General features: G+C 34.0%; 1 protein-coding gene across 1 annotated transcript in view; it reads right to left on the bottom strand.

The window, feature by feature from the left end:
• Window positions 1–21,070, bottom strand: part of LOC132194608 (extracellular serine/threonine protein CG31145) — a 74,250-nt gene that overhangs the window by 12,573 nt on the left and 40,607 nt on the right. The window contains exons 2-5 of the mRNA XM_059615998.1: window positions 17,393–17,517; window positions 15,261–15,339; window positions 7,607–7,699; window positions 6,013–6,317 (exon numbers count right to left, since the gene is read on the bottom strand). Of these exons, the coding sequence (XP_059471981.1) occupies window positions 6,013–6,317; window positions 7,607–7,699; window positions 15,261–15,339; window positions 17,393–17,517 (602 nt within the window). The remainder of the gene's footprint in view (window positions 1–6,012; window positions 6,318–7,606; window positions 7,700–15,260; window positions 15,340–17,392; window positions 17,518–21,070) is intronic.

Here is a 21,070-nt window from a genome sequence, read left to right as displayed (position 1 = left end):
TTAATTCTTAATAAAAATCATAAAAATTAATATAAATCACTGTTTTTTTTTAGATTATTTTACAAGCAGTGTCAAGATTTTATAAATTTTTTTTTCGTGCAATCCGAATGAATGCAAACCCGTACTCTCAGGTGCTGCAACCGACCTTTTGGTTAATATATTTTTGCCTGAGTATAAATAATTTACATGATTTTCACCAAGTTGTTCACTTCTTTGGCTAGATTTGACCTGGATTTGACCCGAATGCGTATGCAAATGGCCTGGAGAAGTGTGGCGTTGGGCGCCGCAGGTGCAAACAAGGGCCTCCACCTGCCCCGGGTCTGATTCTTTCACACACCCAAAAATCGATCGCCTTTTTTTTCCAATTCACTCAGACAATTGATGCACGAATAATCCACCAAAATATGCAGGTGGTTTTGTTCAAGCAGGACCGACTCTATATAATTAATGTCGCCTAATTGAGAATAAACACCGCGCGCGCATAATGTGCCCCTAGTAGAGTGTTCAACGGGAACGGGAAAATAAAATTTCCCGCGGGACTTGCGGGATTCTTGCGGGAACGGTGCTAATCGTGCTGAGCGGGAACAGTGCCGGGAGGAACTGGGACTTGATTGACGGTGCCGGGATTCCCGCGGGAAAATTATAATTGCATCAGATTTTTTCCTTTAAATAGTTTAAATAGCGTTTTACCTGGGAGTGTGATAATTATGTATGTACTTTTTCAATTTAATCAATAAGCGCATGCACACAAATTTTTTCTCTTTGCTGCTTTACACACCATCCGCTCAGGCGCTCATACAGGGAGGAAAAAATAAAAGAGGCGAAAAGAGGCATTTTACTTATGAGCACACCCCCTCTCGTGGCGAGGCGAGGCGAACATGATAGTAAACGAAACTAGCGCTACTCCTATACCCCCCATGTAAAAATAGTGAAATTTTCTCCGAAATACTTAATTCATAAGCATATCTTAATTAACAAATGACTAGCTATTTTGAATAAATTTAATGATGCAACCGGAGCCTTCATTTTATTCTTTTGGATTATTTTGTGTAACTTTTTGAATACCATGAATATTTTATATAAAATTTAAATGAAACTCACGGGAATAAATTATATTTTTGATATATTAACCAGTATTTTGATAAATTATAATTTGGGTACTTCCATCAAAATAACAAGCCTTGAAAAATTTTTTAATTTGATAAAAAAAAAATTATTTTGAAAATCAAATTATGTGCTAACAATTTAATTAATTTTATTATATATTTGTATGCAGGTCATATTCTATTCATCTTTCGTCTAGAATATACATTTTCACTTAATTAGGATTTGGGATCTCTGTCATTTCTTCCAGTGAAATTAATTATTTTAATTTAAGGAATTATTTTTAATTAATTACTGGAGCTTATCAAAGAAGAGCAAATAAGGATAAGCAAACAAAAAACCAAGCTTAATAGAGAAAAATAACCTGGTTTACTTTTCTTCTTTCTATATTAGTGTTTTACCAAAAATATCAACGATATTTATGCGTCTTGAGTCTTGACGACAAAGAATATTATACTGTTTGGCCAAAATAACGCAATATTAAATTCATGAAGGCTCAAGTGAACTCTCTCAAGATTTTTTTCAGGTCTCTCTTGTTTCTCTCATAAGTTTTTAGTTGGCTTAAGAGAAATTATCATTGAATCTTGTCAAATTTTAGTAAAAAATCGAGGCAAAAACAATATCCACTTATACCAGTCTTTAGCACTGCTGTTCGTTTACTGTCATAAGTCGTAGGTGGGCGTTTCCGCCAAAAAAGTGAGTATAGTGAAAAAAGCCTCTATGAACATTGCAACTTGAAACTTAAATTAGGCAGGTCAAAATAATCTTTTCTTCAAAAGATCACATTCACACTTCGGCATTATTAAATTTGTTTCGTTGTAGCACAAAAGACTCATTCTCACTCGACTCGGGACGAAAACGTTCACAGACGTGTATTTAAAAAAATATATGAGCGGGACAGGAAGGAACGGGAATCAAACTACAGGAACGGGACTCCCGCGGGAAAAAATTCCCAATCAAAGAGCAGGAACGGGCGGGAAATGGAAAGAAATTACGGGAAAGGAATCCCGCGGTACCATAATTCGGTCCCGTTGGACACACTAGCCCCTAGTTTATGTATGGCGGGATGCATAATAGTAACAAATGAGAGCAGCGCAAACCGCAAGAGGCACCAGCCCTTATTATCACACAAACATGCATCGCCGCCGCCATCTTAATCTCTGCCCGACTTAATGAAATCATCTGCTCGCCGCCTAATGTGGATTAATTATGCGCGCACACCACATTCCTCAGCCTTTTCGCAGTACAAACTTCTGCTTTAATTCCAAAAAAAAAAAAACATAAGCCGATTATGGAAAAGTCTCTTGACCAATTTTAATGCTTACTTAGGGATTAATCATTTGTAATTTAGTGAAATTTTTAACAAAGCTTTTTTAAACTTGTATCATGAAACTTGAATAGTTAAATAAAAAAATATTTTAAATTTATACAAATCTATGTGCATTTAAGTTGGTTATAAAATTTTCAACGTCACTTGTAACGTTACGAAAATGCATTTTCTGCACTAATTATGTGATTTTATAACAATAAGACTGATTATTTCTTCAATTTCTGACTAAAGAGACTAAAACAGACGAAACTGACAGACTTTTTCTAGTAATAAGTAGGTTTTTCCAGGCTTTTAAACGAAATTTCGCAACAAATATCTTGAAAAGTGAAAAAAAAAAACTATTTCAAAAATAATTTTCTTGCAGATTTCATATTTCAAGCAACTGAAAGCAATTTTTTCGTCTTTTCTTTTAATACAAAAAAGGAAAAGAAAATTATTCACGATATTCCAACTTCCAATTTCAGGAAAGACATGTTTTGAGCTTGTTTTAGAACATTATAAATGATTAGAAATTAAATTTTTTTCTAACAAAATGTTCATTAATTTTGTTCCCGAATGTAAAAAAAATATTCATTTAATAAAATTACCGTCTAAAATGCGCAAAGCCTAGTTATGACGGTTTTAAACTATTTTGATTTGAAAAGAAAAACAAGAGTTGGTTAATTTTTAAGTTAAAATTTATTCTTTTATCCAAACATAAAAAAATTCCTACAATAATACTTGGCCACTTGGGTTAAACAAAAAACAAGTGCATTCTAATCTAAAACGTGTGAAAAGGAAGAGTGGTTATTTTCTTCTTCTAATGCATTAATAAGGCTTTTCCTTCTCCTAGTCCGTTGCGCAAGGCAATAAATAAATTTTATCAGTGGTCGGCGCGGCGCACAATGAATGTGAATGGACTTGGGCGAGCGGCGCGCGGTCTGCGTATCTACACCGACGTCGGAAATGTATAAAGTGGCCGGCGAAGAAAGTTTCCTTTCGCCGTTATCTGCCGGCGCGCAGAATTTTAATCCGGCCTGACAAATGAAGCTGCGAAAGCACACAAGTGGCTGCTGCAATTTCACACCCTTGCTCTCTCCATTTCACGTGTCCGGCGCGCGATAACGAGTGCGGAGCCGCCGAGGGGCGAATCAAACGCGAGGATTAGTAATTTATCACCCCGCTCGGCGCGGCCACACACACCACTTGAGACCTCGGCTCAGCCCGAGATAAAAATTAAAGAAGCGAGCCATTAAAGGAAACCTCGGTGGTGCGGTCGGCCTCCGAGAGGATTAAATGTACGCATTTCCCCTCGGAGGGCGCCAAACAAAATAAAATGTGGAGCATCGTTCAATTTATAGTTGCGCGCATGGTTCAAAATTAAGAGGCGTTTGCTTCAAACCCACGCTCTTAGTTTTAAAATTTGAGCTTTCAAAAATATCTTGTTTTAATAATCAGAAAACTGAGAAATTGGAAAGTCAGAAAATTCATTTGGACGTAATATTATGACCAAAATTTAATGATCCTGATTATCCAGGAAAGAAAAGGTTCAGCTCGGAAAAAAATTCATGACAGTCTGAAATTTTCACCATAGAGACACATTTTCAGAGATTTACCTAGGTTTTCTTCTGCCGCTACCCTTTCCGGGTCAAACATTTTAGAGAAAAGTTTTTCAAATAAACCTAAAAGAAAATTTAATTTTGCACTCACTTTTTGTATTTAAAATTTTCTTGTAAATCCAAAGCGGCAAAATTTATGAATGCGGAAATGTTTAAAAATGAGGTTTTCCGCTCAATGTTAACTTTATAGGTGAAAATCAAACATTTGTCTATAAAAATATTGAAAAAATGACCTTTTATGAAACAAAAAAAGAATTTTTACGTGGATTCAGAAACTGAGCGAGAAAACCAATGCTCGGAAAACGAATTAAAATGTCCAAATTTCAACTTTTAATTGAAAATTTTAATAATTTTTTAAACAGATTCCGAGACTTGCATGATTTTTTTCCGGGTTACATAGAGCAAAATGCTTTTGATTCCTGGACTATGACTTTCCAGTTTTCTGACAAATTGAAAATCTCAGTCCTTCCTAATTCAATTTGGATTTTTTTCAAAAGGTTTGAGCCAAACAATTATCTGCAATCTTGGCTGATCAAGTCGGCTGCAGTTAACGATTGTGCGTGTGTGTGTCTCAACAAAAACAAACAAACCGAGCAAGCAAGGCATGTAATTTATTAATTGGCGCGCACAAAACGGCCGCGTGGGTGCAATTTGCATAAGGGAGCTGCTTGCGATTCGGGTCAGGCGCGCCGGTTGCCTTTTCGCGAGAGCTAGACTGAGCAGAAACACCTTCTTCTTTTTTGGGCCGGCGCGCGAAATGAATTAATTGGGGCTCGGCGGCGTTATCTGAATCACGCACGACTCCCGAGGGACCGCGTAATGGAGAGGCCGAGAGGAGGAGTTTCTTCGGCCACAAATCATGGCCCCCTTTCAATTACCCCCCGTCCGCCCGCCCGCCCATTCCGGCGCGTTGTTTGTTTCGCTGCTGGGCTAATTATGAGCTAGGAGACGAGAAGATTGCCGAGTGATTTAGCGAACGAGCCTCGTTTCGCGTCCGGCACTCTTTTTCGCGTGACTCGAGTGCAAAAGCGAGCGACTCGCCACTCGCTAATCTTGCACTTCAGCAACTCGCAAAGTTCAAAGTGTTTGCACAGACGGCTCGCAAAAAATTGCACGCGAAATTTCAAAATTAGTTTTTAAATTTTTTCGTTTGAATTTAAATATGTAAATTAAATGTTTCACAAATATACGAAAAAAAACTTGTAGTTTTTCAAAAATTCAACTATACAAATTCAAAAAAAGGTTCTGGATCCTGCTATGATTTGATTGTGCTTTTTATAAAATGAAAATTTTAGGCACAAATGTATTCTTCAAATTATGTGATTTTTGAAAAAAAAGCAGTAATACGACTGAATTTTTTCGAATAACTAAAAAATCATCAAAATATGTAATTCCAGTTTTAAAATTTCTTATATTTGATGATTAAATTAAGCCACAAACCTATCAATTAGAAAGAAACCTTCATATTGATGTTATAAATTAAATAAATATCCATAAATATATTGGATGTGAAAAAAAATGAAGCGAACAGAGATTTTTTTCAAACATTAGCAATAAATTTTTACATCGTGGTGACGCTTTATGAATATTAAAATTAATAATTATTCAAATAATTAAATGATAAAAACTAACCTATGGATCAAAGAAAACATTATTAAATTCTATTTATTTTATTAATATTTAATGTAAAAACTTATATTATTTTGATAAAATAAATAAAATGTTTATTTTAAATGTTAAATTTTTATTTAAAATTAGATAATTAATAGAAATTTAATTAAATAACTTTACAGACCTACAAATACAACAAAAATATACATTTTTTTTCTATTTTCAATTTTTTTTTTCTTTTTTGCTTCCTCCTTTAATTTTATCTATTTTTTTCTTCATGGAACAAATTGGACAAATAAACAACAATAATGAATGGATCATTAAAAATTTAAGTTTTTAGATGAATGAAGTGAAGAAAACGTGACTCACCGAGCTCCCACTGTGCCTTTCTCCGCTTGTGGTAGGACCTGCGCCAGGGGTGGCGCCAAACCTTCCTCGGTCCGAGTTCCTTGTCGGGCAGGAAGGCGGCGAAGGAGCCCTCGAGCATGTCCGGGTTTCCGCAGACGGCGTGGGCTGTATCACAGTAGTAGCTGCACTTGCCGTGGAAGCACAGGTTGTCCGACGGCGACACGAAGAACGTCTTCAGCAGTTCGGCGTCGCCGATGTTGTAGATCTCGGTCGTCATGTTCAGCACCCGCCCCACCACGGGCATCGCGCGACGGAACCCGAGAAGTCTAAATCAAAAAATCAGTAATTTTGCATAATATAAAATATTTAAAATGAATAAGTATCTTGAAAAACACAAAAAGAGACTAAAATTGAAAAAAGAGACTTTTTTAAAATTAATTTTGGCAAAACTTCGGATCTTTAAAAATCAAGATTTTATTTAGAATCCCAATGGAAGTCATTCTGTGACACATCTGGACAATTCAAGACTTTCATGAACTTTTAGTCTACATTTTTGTATAAAATTTATAATAAAAAACCAAACTCTGTACCAGTTGGACCCTAAAACGTTCTCTTCTTTAGAGAAAAAGAAAGTGAATTTTCCACCGGTCAATACAGTGATAATTTGAAAATATTGATGGCGCAGTTATTGTAAAATGATAAATTTAAATTAAAATACTTCAAACCAAAAAGTCAAAAATTCTTCAAATTAATTTTAAGCTTTCATTTGTTTCAAATTCAAAATATATAAAAATTATGACAAGTAAATAATTATCTAAAATGAGAACATTTTAAATGAAAATATTGAATAGCTTAAGAAAAACCCTGGATAAAAAAATGAAATGAAATAAAACAAAAATAAATTAAAATAAAGTAATATAAAATTAAATAAAATAAAAATAAATTAAATTAAGAATTAAGAAAATTACGCATTAAATGTTAATATTTTTATTTTTATTAAAAAATCATGCAAAATATAAAATCATTAAAGATTTAATAATGATGAGCAATTCGTTATTTATTCCCCACAGAAATTACTGCACTCTATTAAAAAAAAAAAAATTAAAAAAAAATGAACCTGTGTTTTCTGTAACATAAAAATATAGAGAACATGAAAAAGCGACAACAACGAGTTATGCAACACGCTCGACATTCACGTAAGCGTCGTTGCATATATACCTCTTATTTTTTTATTATTTATAATTGAAATTTTCGTTGGTGCAAAAGGGTTGATTGAAATTGGCCCCGGTGAACAAGAGCGACAAAGTGTCAATGGGTTATCGATTTGTTTAGGCAGACGAGGGCCAACCACTCCTCCAGATTCAATTAAATTCTCTCACACACAATAGCCTGCTGGCCGGGGTGTTTGCTCAAAGTCAGAGGCGAGAAGCACCATTAATCTTGTATTTGCCAGCCAACACTTTACATAGTAGTTTGGCCCGATAAGCGGCGGGTTGCTGTCAAAGGACACATAAATAAGCCCTTGTGTGTATCGATTTTATTCGCGCGGCTGACAAAAACTTTTCAGCCGACAACAAAACTATAATGCATGCGGGTGGAAAGAAAGTTGACTCACCTGTCCAGATGAAAGGCGGCGATCTCGGCCGTGTGACGCTCAAAGTCGGTGAAGTAAAAGTGGTTCGGCAGGGTCTGCGTGTCCCGTGGGAATCTGCAATCATGGTTTAATGGCCCAAGTTAGATAATAATAATCATCAGAAATATTGAAGAAAGGAGAAATATTTGAAAATTTGCGTTTATTTTAATTATTATATTACAAATTTAATGCTTTTTTATCTCCATATGTGTTGGTTAAAATTATTTACAAAATAAAAACAAAATATGCAAATTTAAAGATCTTAATTCTTTAAAATGGTGACACAAACCATTTTTTTTTTTTTTTTAAATAGAATTGACTTATTATAATTTCATTTTTTTCGTTCACTTTTGATAGTTTGGGGTTGCTTATTTTTCTTTGGCAATGTATAAAACAAATAAATAAATGAGCAGAAAGCTGGGTTCCAATTCTGTAAGAGGAATTTACCTCATTGTCAGACTTAGGAAATTAAACCCCTGATGTTTCTTTTGTACTTTCTTGTTTGCCGCAACGAAAAATAATAAATTCTTCTTTGTTTGAAGAAGTTGACACTCGCGGAGATGATCGTGGAAATGAAGCGATCGGGCTTTTCCTCGTTGCAAAAAATTGTTTTTATTCAAAAACAAACGGCTCTACCAGTTTCGGTCACGGTCTGCGACCCTATTTCATGAGCAAGAAAAAATACAAAAAAACCGAAACTGGTACAGCCGCTTGTTTTTTAATAAAAACAATTTTTTGCAACGAGGAAAAGCCCGATCTCTTCATTTCCAATAAATTCTTCTTTGAACAGACTTTTTATTCCTCTTTTATAAAAATTATTCTAGTTCTGATTGTGAAATTGATTTGAATCGCAATTTAAGTCACATTAAGTGCATTTATTTTTTAATTAATTGATTTTATTTTTATTTTAGAGGGGTCAGATTCCAGATCATATCAATGCAATTAGTGAATCAAAAGATCAGATGTGCAATAAAATTTAAATTTAAGGTTTTAATATTAAATTTTACAAAATAAATTATTAATTTTGATTATTTTGATGGGCAAAGATTCAATCAGAAATGTCAAAAATTTGACTATTTATATTATTTGTTTGCTTTCCTCATTGATTAAAAAGATTTATCCAATCAATCAGTGAATCAATGATTAATTTTATTAATCTAATTGCCCCATTCAAATCCAATCTTAAAGTTTCTTCCATCATCTGATAAACATCCATCCACTTTAAGCAGGGTGAATCTAGTTTTAACCGCAGTTGGGGGTATATTGAAAGCTACTGATCGATCTCCTACTTTTGCGTTTTAATTAACCAACAAAGGTGGTCGCTTCCTCTCATTATCCGCAGTGTAATGAAAATGATGCAAATGAGATGAATGAATAAACAGGCGCGCGCCAATCAAATCGATTTTCAAATTAAACGACGAAATTGCCTACAAATGGATCGATTTTGTCCGCTTTCGGGCCGTCCCATAATTGATTTACCTCGAATGTACAAAGCCCATCCGCATGTGCACAGTTGTTGTTGTTGTTTGCTGCACCAAAAGCTATTTATGTGGCCAAACAATTGCCTCTCGAGAATAATTACTACCCACACGGCCCGTGCAAAATGCACTCCTGCGCCCATTGTATGTATGTGAACGCGAGGCCAGATTTCTGAGCCGCAACTCGACGAGAGCCCTCGTCTTGTTATCTCTTTGCAGAGAGAGCGACCCGGAGAATGCACTCGAGTCTCTCTCGACGCGAGAGCAGACATTGTCATGCTAAAATTCGCTCTCTGCTCTTCGCAAGCGACACACAAGTAAATACTGCACACGTCGTCTGCTGTCAATGGACAGAATTTCAGTGCAAAAAAGGGTCTGGGAAATTTATTTGAATATAAGAAGCTTCGGAATTCAGAAAATACGTGGTTTTTCCAAAGAAGCCTGATTGAAAGAGGGAGTTTGTGTATAAAAAAATTTACATAAAAAATTTAGTTTTGGTCTGGTTTTGGTATAAAATTTAACGGAATTTTTATTGGGTGCTGAGCAAATCAATGAAATCAAATGTTTTTTTTCTTCTGACTCAATATTCAGGAAAAAGAATGAAAGTTGAATGGCCATTTTTAATCACGGTTGTTTTACCAAGTATTCTACTTTGCAGGAAACAATTATTATTATTGTTGTTTATTTGTCCAAATTGTTACATCACATTGTTTACTCTCTCTCGAAAAGTTTTATTATATTAAGTTATAAAAATAAACAACGAATATCATGTACATGTATTATATAAATATTAAAAATAATTAATAATTAATTATAGAATAATATTATAACAAATTTTTATCTGTGAAATAATAAAATTATCAAATATTATTTAAAAATAAATTATTTAAATAAATAAACAAATTAAATAATATAACAGATAAAATAGACATAATAGTTAAACGTGTCATAAGTATTTTTTTTCTAAATAGTTGAAGAAATTAAAATATATTTTATTCTAATGACTTCAATTCAAACAACTTTTGCTTTGAGAATTTAAAACCCAAAGAAACCACTCGAAACGGGAAATAATTAAATTAGTACTGCAACTAATCGCCTTGACGTGGAATTACGTTCCGAGACAACGAGATATTTGAGACAAAGCCGGTGTAAAAAAGTTAGAAAAATTCCTGTTGTGATAATAAACAATTTTAATTGAGGGCGAAAATTTCCCAAAATTAAATACGGACAGATTGGGGTGGTTTTAAAGAATTTTAATTTGGGAAATTTCCGCCCTCAATTAAAATTGCTTATTATCACAACAGGAATTTTTCTAACTTTTTTACACCGGCTTTGTCTCAAATATCTCGTTATCTCGGAACGTAATTCCACGTCAAGGCGATTAGTCGCAGTACTAATTTAACTTTTGCTTTCTAAAATAAAAATAAAACTTTTTGACAACTCTATTTTTTTTTCTTTAATCAAAAGTCGATTTCGTCGACACTTTCATTACAAAAGCGTCTGTTTGAATTGCAGTCTGGCAATGGATGGTGTGTGGTGGATAATCTCGGGGAGAGAGGCGGATTGTGGAGACGAGAGATGGCTCTTTAATTGTCAGCTCGGCGAGGCGAGGCGAGGCACACACACGTGCGCCAAAGTGCGAGTCTTCAATCAAAGTTCAGCAACAGCCTGCGACGCTGATTGTGCGCGCCGTCGGCAAAGCGCCTTTCGCAAACACACAATGCACGACTTGAAAAGAAAGAAACCGCGTCCGCAATTCGGCAGCAAAGTCGGAAAAAAAGACACATTTGGGCTGCAAGACGGAGGGTGGGTCCGAATATCAGAGAAACGAATCTAGAAACGATTCTAGAGAAAAGATTCTCGCGCAAAGATTCTCCAGGATCGTTTCTGCCTTTAAAATTCAACTAAAGAATCGTTCTTTGAGAATCCTTGCGCGAGAATCTTTTCTCGAGAAACGTTTCTCTAGAATCGTTTCTCTGATATTCGGACCCACCCGGAAAGTTTTCTTCTTCCGTGGAAATTATTCGCTTCCTGATTTGCTCCTCGGTTCAATTAACTGCGATTAATTGGAGGTGTAGCACGCACTCTTGAAAGTCAAACGATCTCTCGCAAAATCAATGAACCGAAACTCCTTCAAGTGGAAAGTCGTGTTCAAGTTGTGCTCTAATGAAACCGAGAGTTCCGTACAAATGTCAACAACGCAAACACTCGATGAAGTAGCGACGTGCGTGTTTGGAGCCAACAAAAAAACTATTAGATAAAAAATTAAATAGAAATAGAAAATTTTTTATTGAAAGTCCGCTACTTTTCATCGACGAGCCTTTTGTTTAATTTATGGAAAAGTTTGGAATGTTTTGAGTAGAATTTTTATTTCGTAGTGCAAAAATGTAGCTTTGAAGTTCTTTTGCTGAAAAATTGTGTTTAAATTATAAATTACAACTGTTAAACTTAATTAAAAGTGTTTTTTATCCACACTGCTCATGAATTATGATCAAAGTCAAGTAATTTCCATTATTTTCTTTCCTATGAAGCAATAATCGACCTTTGCAATTTCAAAACGTTTGGCACTCTAATTCAAATAATCTTATTTCTTTCACTTTGATTAATTATTATTTCATTTTCTGTCTCTTCTCATAAGAACAAAAAAAATCTTGTAAATATTTTAATTTTCCTTTTCCCTGCTGTTTGTTTCAATGGACAAAATTGTAAATAATTGTATAAATCAATAATAAAATTTGATTTTTAAGTTAAAATTTAACACTTGATTGCGATTATCAAATTTTGTTGAAGAATGTTTCAATTATCTCCTCTATTTATCTACTTGGGGTCTAGTGAAAAATGAACATCAAAAAAGATGATTTAGCAACTTTTGTGCGGATCAACATAAGGAAAATTAAATAATAAGACGGGCAGGTATTTTCTGACAATAAAAGAGATAAAAGCACGTTGAAAGAATAAGATTTTCAGCTGGGAAATAATTGAATTTAAGAACATTTAACCAGGAAGTAATATTATTTTCCAAAAATTCTAAAAATCAATTTTTGTTCTTCAAATAAATAAATAAATTAAGTTTGATAAAAATGTTCTTAAATAAAATTAGGCCCCCCAGGCGTCACTAAAATCCTGGCCATTTATTTTTGTTAATTTCAACTTTGGTTTGGTATTTTTTTTTTAAATCTTTATTTATTTTCAAATTAAATATAAATAGCTCAAAACGTCTCCTTTTTCCACCGCAAACACTTCCAACTCCATTCCAAGAGCGATATCCTTCTCATTGTTAGTCAACTTGTTCTCCGCCTCGAGTTAATTCTTCAGTCGACTTGACAGTCACCGAGAGGTCTCGTCTTTCAGCGGCGAAACCGAGCACGGGCGCAATATAAAATTACAAGAGGCGACGAGGTGAAGACGAAACCCCAAAAGTTTCAGTGCCAAATGAGAGATGAGAGAACCACCCTGTCTGTTTTCGGCGTGTTGCTCGTCGAGGTCCAAAATTGAAAAAAAAAAAAAAAAAAAAAAAAAAAAAAGAGAGGAAGACGGAGAAAAAGTTAAAAGCGACGAGAGCGAGTTTTTCTCTGCCACGAGAAATTATTTGTTTGCGTTTTTGTGCTCGGGGCTCGGAAGATGTCTCGGTGATAGAGCACGCGTGTGGAAGTTTTTATTTCAACCGAGTGGAAAAGCTGAGATGCAAATGGAGCGGCAAAGCAGATTGTGCGGAGAGATTCAACTATATGAAATATTATTCCCTTTTCTGCGCCGTTGGATTCTTTTACTTTAAAAGTTTGCGTATTTCATGACGAAAAAATTTATTTTCGTTGTTATTTTCTCTTTAAAAGACATTTTTAAATTTTAAGACTTACATTTTATAAAAAAACCTTCATTTATTGGAAAAATATCGGATTAAGGTGTAAAAATCTGAATTAAATTGAGATCCCGTTGAATTGGCTCTGCAAATTGTTGGGAACCGATGTAGATGAAAAGCGACGCCGATAAATCCGATCGGGCCCGAAAAGTGTCGCTGCAGCACCGAGGCAATAATTCAGTTAGCAGTGTCGGCGCGGATTAATTAATCGCGTGGGTCGGAGGGCGAGCGGCCGAAAGCATAATGGCTTGTCCGTCCGACGGGCCGTCCCATTAAAATCGGCCATTGAATTTCTCGCCGGCGGGCGCACATTTGTCATTCTGCGCGAGTGAAAAGTCGAGCGAGCGGCGCCGACGATGGAAAAGCTCGGTTTCAGCGACTCTGTCAAATCCAATGCCGACAAGAGTTTGTTTCAAACACACTTTTGCTTTTTACGTTAAATTTTTTCGCTTCCGTTCACTTTTGATCAAAGGGAGAAAAAATGGAATACTCTCTTGAGCAGCTCTCAAGGGAAAAGCCACACAATTTCATTGTTTATTTTTTTACAACATGAAACAAAAATGATTTTAAGACAAGTTAATAAAATAAAAATGTTTTGAAAATATATTACAATTATTTTACTACTATATGATTTTAAGATATAAAAAAAATCAGTTATTGCAGCAAATTTTGAAAATAAAAAACAAATCAACTAGAACACAAATTTAAAAAAATAAATAAATAAAAATTATAAAAGTCAGACACAAAATTGTAGCGAAATTGTAGCGAAAAAAATTAAAAAAAAAAATCTAAACTTTTCCAAATCAAATGATTTTTACTCTTTTCTCGGGAACCATCAATAAGGAAATTGCAGCAAAATATGAAGGATTTTTAATTAAAGTTCCATAAAAAACAAGTAAAAAAAAAATAATAATAATAATAATGAGAAACTGGGTGATGATATCTAGAACCAATAAGAAGCTCTCAAGAAAAAGTTTTCTAACTCGTTAATCTGCTGAATTTCACTTTTAGAAAGATCCATTTAAAATCCATTTAAAATCTTTCATTCACTTCTGACCGAAAAAACTCCCCTCTTGTTTGTAACTTAAAGACCCACTCCGGTCATTTGTATTGCTCTTTATTCTGAAAGATTGCTAAATTTCGAGTATATCTTGTGAAAACACTATTTGAAAATTCCAAACCGTTGCGTCTCATTCAATAGAAAACCTAAATATGAGTGATTCGCGCGAAAAAGTGTGAGAATTGAGTAGCCAATCAGATCCATCAGTTTGTTCCAAAAACTACAGAATTTGGTCACATTGGCGCTGCGATCGCTGATTTTGCCACAAATGCCCCACGGCGCTGTGCAGAAAACTTGGCAAAATCAGCGATCGCAGCGCCAATGTGACTAAATCCTGCAGTTTTTGTACAAAACTAATTGATCTGATTGGCAAATCAATTCTAACACGTTTTTCGCGCGAATCACTCGTATTTAGGTTTTCTTTTGATTGAGACGCAACGGTTTGGAATTTTTAAATAGTGTTTTCACTCGAAATTTAGCAATCTTTCAGAATAACGAGCAATACGAATTACCAGAGGGGGTCTTTAAATCTTTTATTTTTTTTTCATCTTTTTCAAATTGGCCAGCATAAAGTGTTTTTCATCTCGATATATTCGATTGATTTCCATTTCCACTTTAAATATTTCTTTTTCCCGCACTTCTCAAAAGTTGATTTGTTTAGAAAGAAGTCACGATTGGTTTCGACAAACAGGGCGCGAGAGCGAAAACATCACACAAGAGCACTAACTCGTTTATGTGGCGCGCAAATAGAGGCTTCGCTTTTTCTATTCCTGCGCTTGCATTATACATGCATGTGTTCTTATTCGAAAGAGAAAATTATTTTTCAAAGGCCCGTCAAATTCAATTTCCTCTTATTACGGCGCGGTTTGTTTGTTTTCTCGCTTTGCATGCCAAATCAAGAAAATCTGCTGCAGCTCCCCTTAGCAGTCGATTGTGTTTTCATTTCGAGACGACAATGCAAACAAACAGAGAGAAAATCCCACGGTGGCGCGCGACTTTCCTCATAAATTGCATGACTGATAAAAGCACTTGTTTGTGTTTCTATTTGTTCGAGCGCGACAGAAAAGAAGTTTGAGACGCACAAACTTGAAAATAGATTTCAGATGCACCAAAGAGGACAAAATTAAATTTCTTTAAAAGAAGAAATTGGTTGAGATGGATGGAGGTTGATCAAATTAATATAGAACCACAATTTTTGGCAATTTGTGAATTAAATTTGTAAAAAAAAGCAAAACTTACCTCATGGGTTTGAACAGAGCCTGCGATCCGTCGTCATAATCAATCACAAGTTTGATTTGAGTTCCACCATCTTTTTGAGCTGAAAGCAGAACAATTCATAGTCAAAATTTTGTTTAAACTCTTCGTAGATTTAAAAGAAATAAGCAGTTTACCATTACAATTAATTTGCAGATAAGTTTACTTCTTTATTCCGTCTAATTGCAAAAACTTTATAATCGTAATTTATAGCACTGGATTTCTGCCGAGTATGGTAATTTTTTATAATCCAACAATATAACAATAATCTTTTTATAAATAAAATTATGTTCTTATGAATTTCAATGTTTTTTTTTAATTTAAAAAAAATTAAACAAGCAACGTGCTTTTGACACATAAACTTTTCAGGTTATTATTCCACATAATCTGCATGACATGCGGTATTAAATAAATAATATTTCTGTCAAAAATTGTTAATATTTACTTGAGATCAATTTCACTCCTAGCAACACAAATTTTGGGCTTCATATATACGAAAATTTTATTAAAAATATATATAAATTAATATAAAATTAAATTAAAAATAAAAATAGTATTCAAAGAAATCTACAAAATAGTTAATATTAAAATATAATCTAATTTAATTAGATTTAAGATTTTTTAAATTAACCAAAGTCATATTCTGGCAACATTTCTAAGAAATTGAAAGGCTGCGGGCGCGAGGAAATGAAAAGAGAAAATGAATTGCGTCTTTTTTCACTTTTAATTTCCCTCATTTTTTCCAATTTCCGCCGTACCTCGTCGTCACCGCGAGAAAACGATGTCTCTGTGCAAGAAATTGTCAAGTTCACTTTCCATTAAAATTTCAATCTCGCGTGTCTTCTCGGAAATGAAATTTATGCTGTATCTCTTTTGCGGCGCGCACGTGTTCTTGTTTGTACATCAATATTTGGGCTCGTCGTCAGCAGTGCGTTTGACGAAAGAGAGATAATAAAAGACAATGGATTCGAGAGAGACTCAAAGAAACTCGAGATGAGGGATGGAGAGGCTGCGCGCCGAGAATCATGAAACCAGATTTTCTTTCTCATTCCTGCGGCGGCGAATGAAACGGCCATCGGGCTTTGTTTTGCTCTTCTTGCTCAAATAAGGCGTCTCGCCGACATCGAGAGTCGTTTGCATTCGCGGCAGAAACTCTTTTGTTTCTTGCGTAATTCCAAAATGAAGTGAGCAGAAATCTTGTAAACAATGTTATTTAAATCAAATGAAATTTAATTATTTGAAAAACAAAATTATGTGTAAAATAAAAAAATGGAGATCAAATTGCAAAAAATTCAGTTTCTGTATTCACATTAAGTTTCTTTTGGAAAACCATAATTATTGTTTTTTCTACGTTAAAAATAACATTATTGTAGAAAATGATGGTTTTAGACTTTGTGGAATCTTTCACACAAAATAAAAATTCGCTAAAAATTTTTAATTTTAACAATCTTTAGACTATATATTCTTAACTTTCTGGACTATTTTTAGACTTTCTAAGGCATTAATAATTGACAAGGTTAAGCCAAGGCTATATATTTTATGAAATCTAACTCAATTCGTTTCAATTTTGCAAGCAATGGTTTTTCGTAAATAAATTTATCACTTAAATTAGAGTGAAAATCAGTTGGCGTGATAAATTCCAGAGTAAAATTATGTCAAAATATCTACATTAAAAAAAATGGCAGCTAAAAAGTTTAAAACCCTTTTTTTATTGTGTTCAAAATTAGCCTAAAGTGGGACATTTAATTACAATTAATCATCAGTCATTAAGATATTTCATGAATGATCTAATTAAACTAATCTAACGCAATCAATTGATCGATTTTAATAGTAAAAAATAATTAAGCAAGAGCTTTAATTATCATTTATAGTCCTTTTTTACACATTAATTAGTTTATTTATTGATTTTGAGTTAAATATGAAAAAAATTGAAAAAATTTCAGCAAAAATTGTGCAAAAATAAGTCATCACGTTTTTTCGTCTGCTGTCAGTGGCGGCCAATCTAGGCGGCAAACAAGGGCCAATTATTTTTTCGCTAATTGGTCACCTGTCAATTTCACGAACTGCCCTGCCAATCGCATTTGCGAGCAAAACAATGGGGAATAATTCACACTCACCGACGTGCACGATTTTTCTAGTGGCCATGTTGTGCAAAAGCTTGTCAACCAGAGGGTCGCCCTTCGGGTACAACTCGAGCTGCGAAATTCCGTACTGGAAACGCTCCAAGATGGTCATGTTTTTCCTGCGAACAAACAAAATCGTTTTTTAAAACGTTTGCAAATCCCGCCGAGGAAAAAGCAGATGCCAATCTGGCCAAATTGGATTTCGGGCTATCTCTTTTTTTTCAAAAGCGATTTTTCAACCCGCGCCGCTGTTTTTTTTTTATCGCCGGGCAATTAGTCGGACAAAAAGGGTTAACCGCACCAGCAGGCATTTCCGCTCTCTCAAGATGCAAAACGAATAATAATGTACCCGGCCAGAGAGCGAGGAGAGTGACTAACGCTTTAATTTGCTCCATTAAGCAGCGCCGAGAGACCGACAAAGCTGCAGTTCTCGCGTTTCGTTCTCGGAAAACGAGACCACCAAGAAAACGGCCGCGAATTTATGCCCGCGCGCGCGAGCAGGAAGAAATTGCGTTTAATTTTCTCGGCTGCGCGGACGGATTTTACGAGACTGGTTGGTGTAATTGCAAAAAATGGGGATCTTATATTTTCCGACCCTAAGTGCGTCCGAAATTGAATTTTCAAACGAAGCAAGTCAGTTTCCGTGAATTTTATCAATTGACTCTTTCCCTTCTTAAAAGTTTCAAAGCAGGAAAGGAAATCGTCTCAATAAACGCAAATTTTATATATTATTTCATTTCAAAATTCTCTTTGTTCTCATTCCGTGTTTATTTATCAGCAAATGAAGTAATTATAAGTGATTTCATGATTTCACTGTATCAAATTTGTGTGATGACACTGTTGACAGTAATGGAGTTCATTGATTTCCTATATCTTGAAAGTGTCTTGTATTGCAATTAATATAAAATAATTTATATAAAACTTTGCCATGAACAATATTTTGTTAGTTAAATAAATTAATCAAAAATTTAAAATAAATAATATTCAAATTGATAAGTTATGTTTTAATAATGTTTTATTTTAATCAAATAAATGTTAAAAAAATTATTTAAAAAATATTTACCTAAATTTTATTTGCCTACAATAGTTTTAATTTTTTTTAAGTTATAGATTTTAATTTTCTGTAACTTTACATTATCATTATCAAATTTTGAATATTTCAAACCGTTTAAATTTTATTGACTTAAGGCGTGATTCTGCATTACAATATTTATACTTTTGACATCTACAAAGTTAAAAGCTGCAACGACACAAAAATATAAAGTGTGTCTTTCTCCCTTTCCAAAAGTTCTTAGTCGCCTGACTTTTTCTTTGCAAAAGATTTTGTGCTTAATTACGTGTCAATTCAATTAAATATATTTATAATCCAAATTCGATATTATAGTACACAAAGGCGCAACCTATACTCGTTTGCATTTAAGTAAAACTCATAAAAAGTAAGAAAATATTGCCCACGAATTCACAATTTTCTATTTAATTCTACGTTCAATTATCAGGAATTAAAGTACTTTCAAATGCGCTGGATATTTTTGAACATTGGCAAACAAATGTGCGATTGGAAAAAATTTTGAGTTTAGAAAATTGCATAAATACAAATTTGAGAACATCTGGGTTTTTTTTGTTTTTGCTTTTTTTAATGAAATTCGCAGCAAAAATCCTAATAGACATTATGATGTGCATAAAAAGTTATCTTTTCATTTCTTTGCCTTCCAGCGACTTTGGTTTTTAACCTTTTCAGTACCAAATTCCAATTTATTATTCAAAATATTATCATTTTTATTCTTTTATGATCCCTAATTTTGTGAAATGCTTTGGACCAATTCATCTTCCAACTGCATCGCGATAAAAACACGATTTCTCTTCTATGTTCTCGTCTTTGCAAAGGCTCAAGCCGCGCTGATTGCGATTTACAGCCACAATACTTTTACGGCGCAGTTTATGTCCAACTCTTCTTGTTCGCCCCTCGACCATAAAAAATGCCTCTGCCTGATGAGAAAAGCGACCATATTTATTTTTCGCAATTTTTAAGCTTGTTCGTTTTTTGTTTTGAAGTGCAAATATTTTGAGTACAATTTAAAAGGTGGTTTGTTTTGGAGGTGTTGCCGCGCCTAGTCGTTTTTTTTTTATAATGGCTGGTTCAATTAATGAGCTTGTATCTGATAAGAGGGTCCTCGCGGTCGAACCGTTCGCGTGCCTCACGGAGGAAGCAAAACTAATAGAGATGTCACAGCTTAACACCGCGCCGAGAGCCAGACTCACTCGACCCACCAAACACGCCGCCAATCCCAAATAAATAAATCGCACGCAGCCGACACTGCTGAGTGAAAGGTCAACACACCACAACCAGATCATTTGGTTTACCGATCAATTTTTTTTAAGAGAACAAATTATTTAAAAGTGTTTTTTTTTTTAATCAAAAATTTAAAACAGGACGTATATTTTTTGTTAATTTATTTAAAAAGGTCAGGATTGGTAGTAAAAATTATAAAAAATTCAAAATATCAAATATTAATTGTAAGAATCCTTATTTATAATAACGATTTTTAAGTACTTTTTTTAACTTAAAGATCCACTCCGGTCATTTGTGTTGCTCTTTATTCTGAAAGATTGCTTAATTTCGAGTATATCTTGTGAAAACACTATTTGAAAATTCCGAACCGTTGCGTCTCAATCAAAAGAAAACCTAAAAATGAGTGATTCGCGCGAAAAGCGTGTGAGAATTGAATAGCCAATCAGATCCATCAGTTTGTTCCAAAAACTACCGAATTTGGTCACATTGGCGCTGCGATCGCTGATTTTGCCAAGTTTTCTGCAGCACCGTGGGGCATTAATCACCCGTTTTTAAGTTTTCTTTTGATTGAGACGCAATTGAGACGGTTTGGAATTTTCAAATATGTTTTCACAAGATATACTCAAAATTTAGCAATCTTTCAGAATAGAGAGCAATACATATGGCCGGAGAGGATCTTTAAATTTTTGTTATTTAATTAAAGGTCTGGATTGGTAATTATAATTTTATAAATAAATTCAAATCCTGCTTTATGATAACGATTTTTGAGTAATTTTTAAACAACAATTGTCAAAGTTTTTGTAAAAGAGTAAAAATTATGTCCAAAAATGTTTTCGAGTAAGGAATTTTGAACTAGTTATTTGCAGACTAAATTTTTTTTTGCTTATGTTTTAATTTCTGACCGTCCATTGCAGATGGAATTTGCCTTTCAGAGCAGCTGTTGTTTTCAGAGGAGCTTCGAACTCTTGCCTTTAGTTGGTGAGGCAGATTATTTCATCTGCAGGCGAGACCGTCTGTGGATATCCTTGCAGTCGTTAAATTTGCATATAATGTGCAATAATTCCCATGTACAACTTGCGATATTTATGACCGACGAAGCATTCATTGTGTTATAATAAATTTTGTAATTTTTATTGTGGCCATAAACGTGGAATTACACATTAATATGCTGCATTAATAGAGTGTTAGAATTCAAAAAGTGGAGCATTTTCCTGGATTAAATTAAAATTTAAAAGTAAATTATCTTTTATAAATAATTGTTTACAATTCTGTAATGTATTTTATTTATAATTTTAAAACTTAACTTGAATTAATTACATCTCAATTCAAATTCTGAACGTGTATTTTCAATATTTAATGCTAACAATGGAGTTGGATTTCAT

This window comes from Neocloeon triangulifer, unplaced genomic scaffold, assembly GCF_031216515.1.
Source record: "Neocloeon triangulifer isolate White Clay Creek 2 clone unplaced genomic scaffold, ASM3121651v1 ptg000008l, whole genome shotgun sequence".
NCBI lineage: Eukaryota > Metazoa > Arthropoda > Insecta > Ephemeroptera > Baetidae > Neocloeon > Neocloeon triangulifer.
The sequence above is the reverse complement of the archived record's forward strand: the minus strand, read 5'-3'. Positions and strand labels throughout refer to the sequence as shown.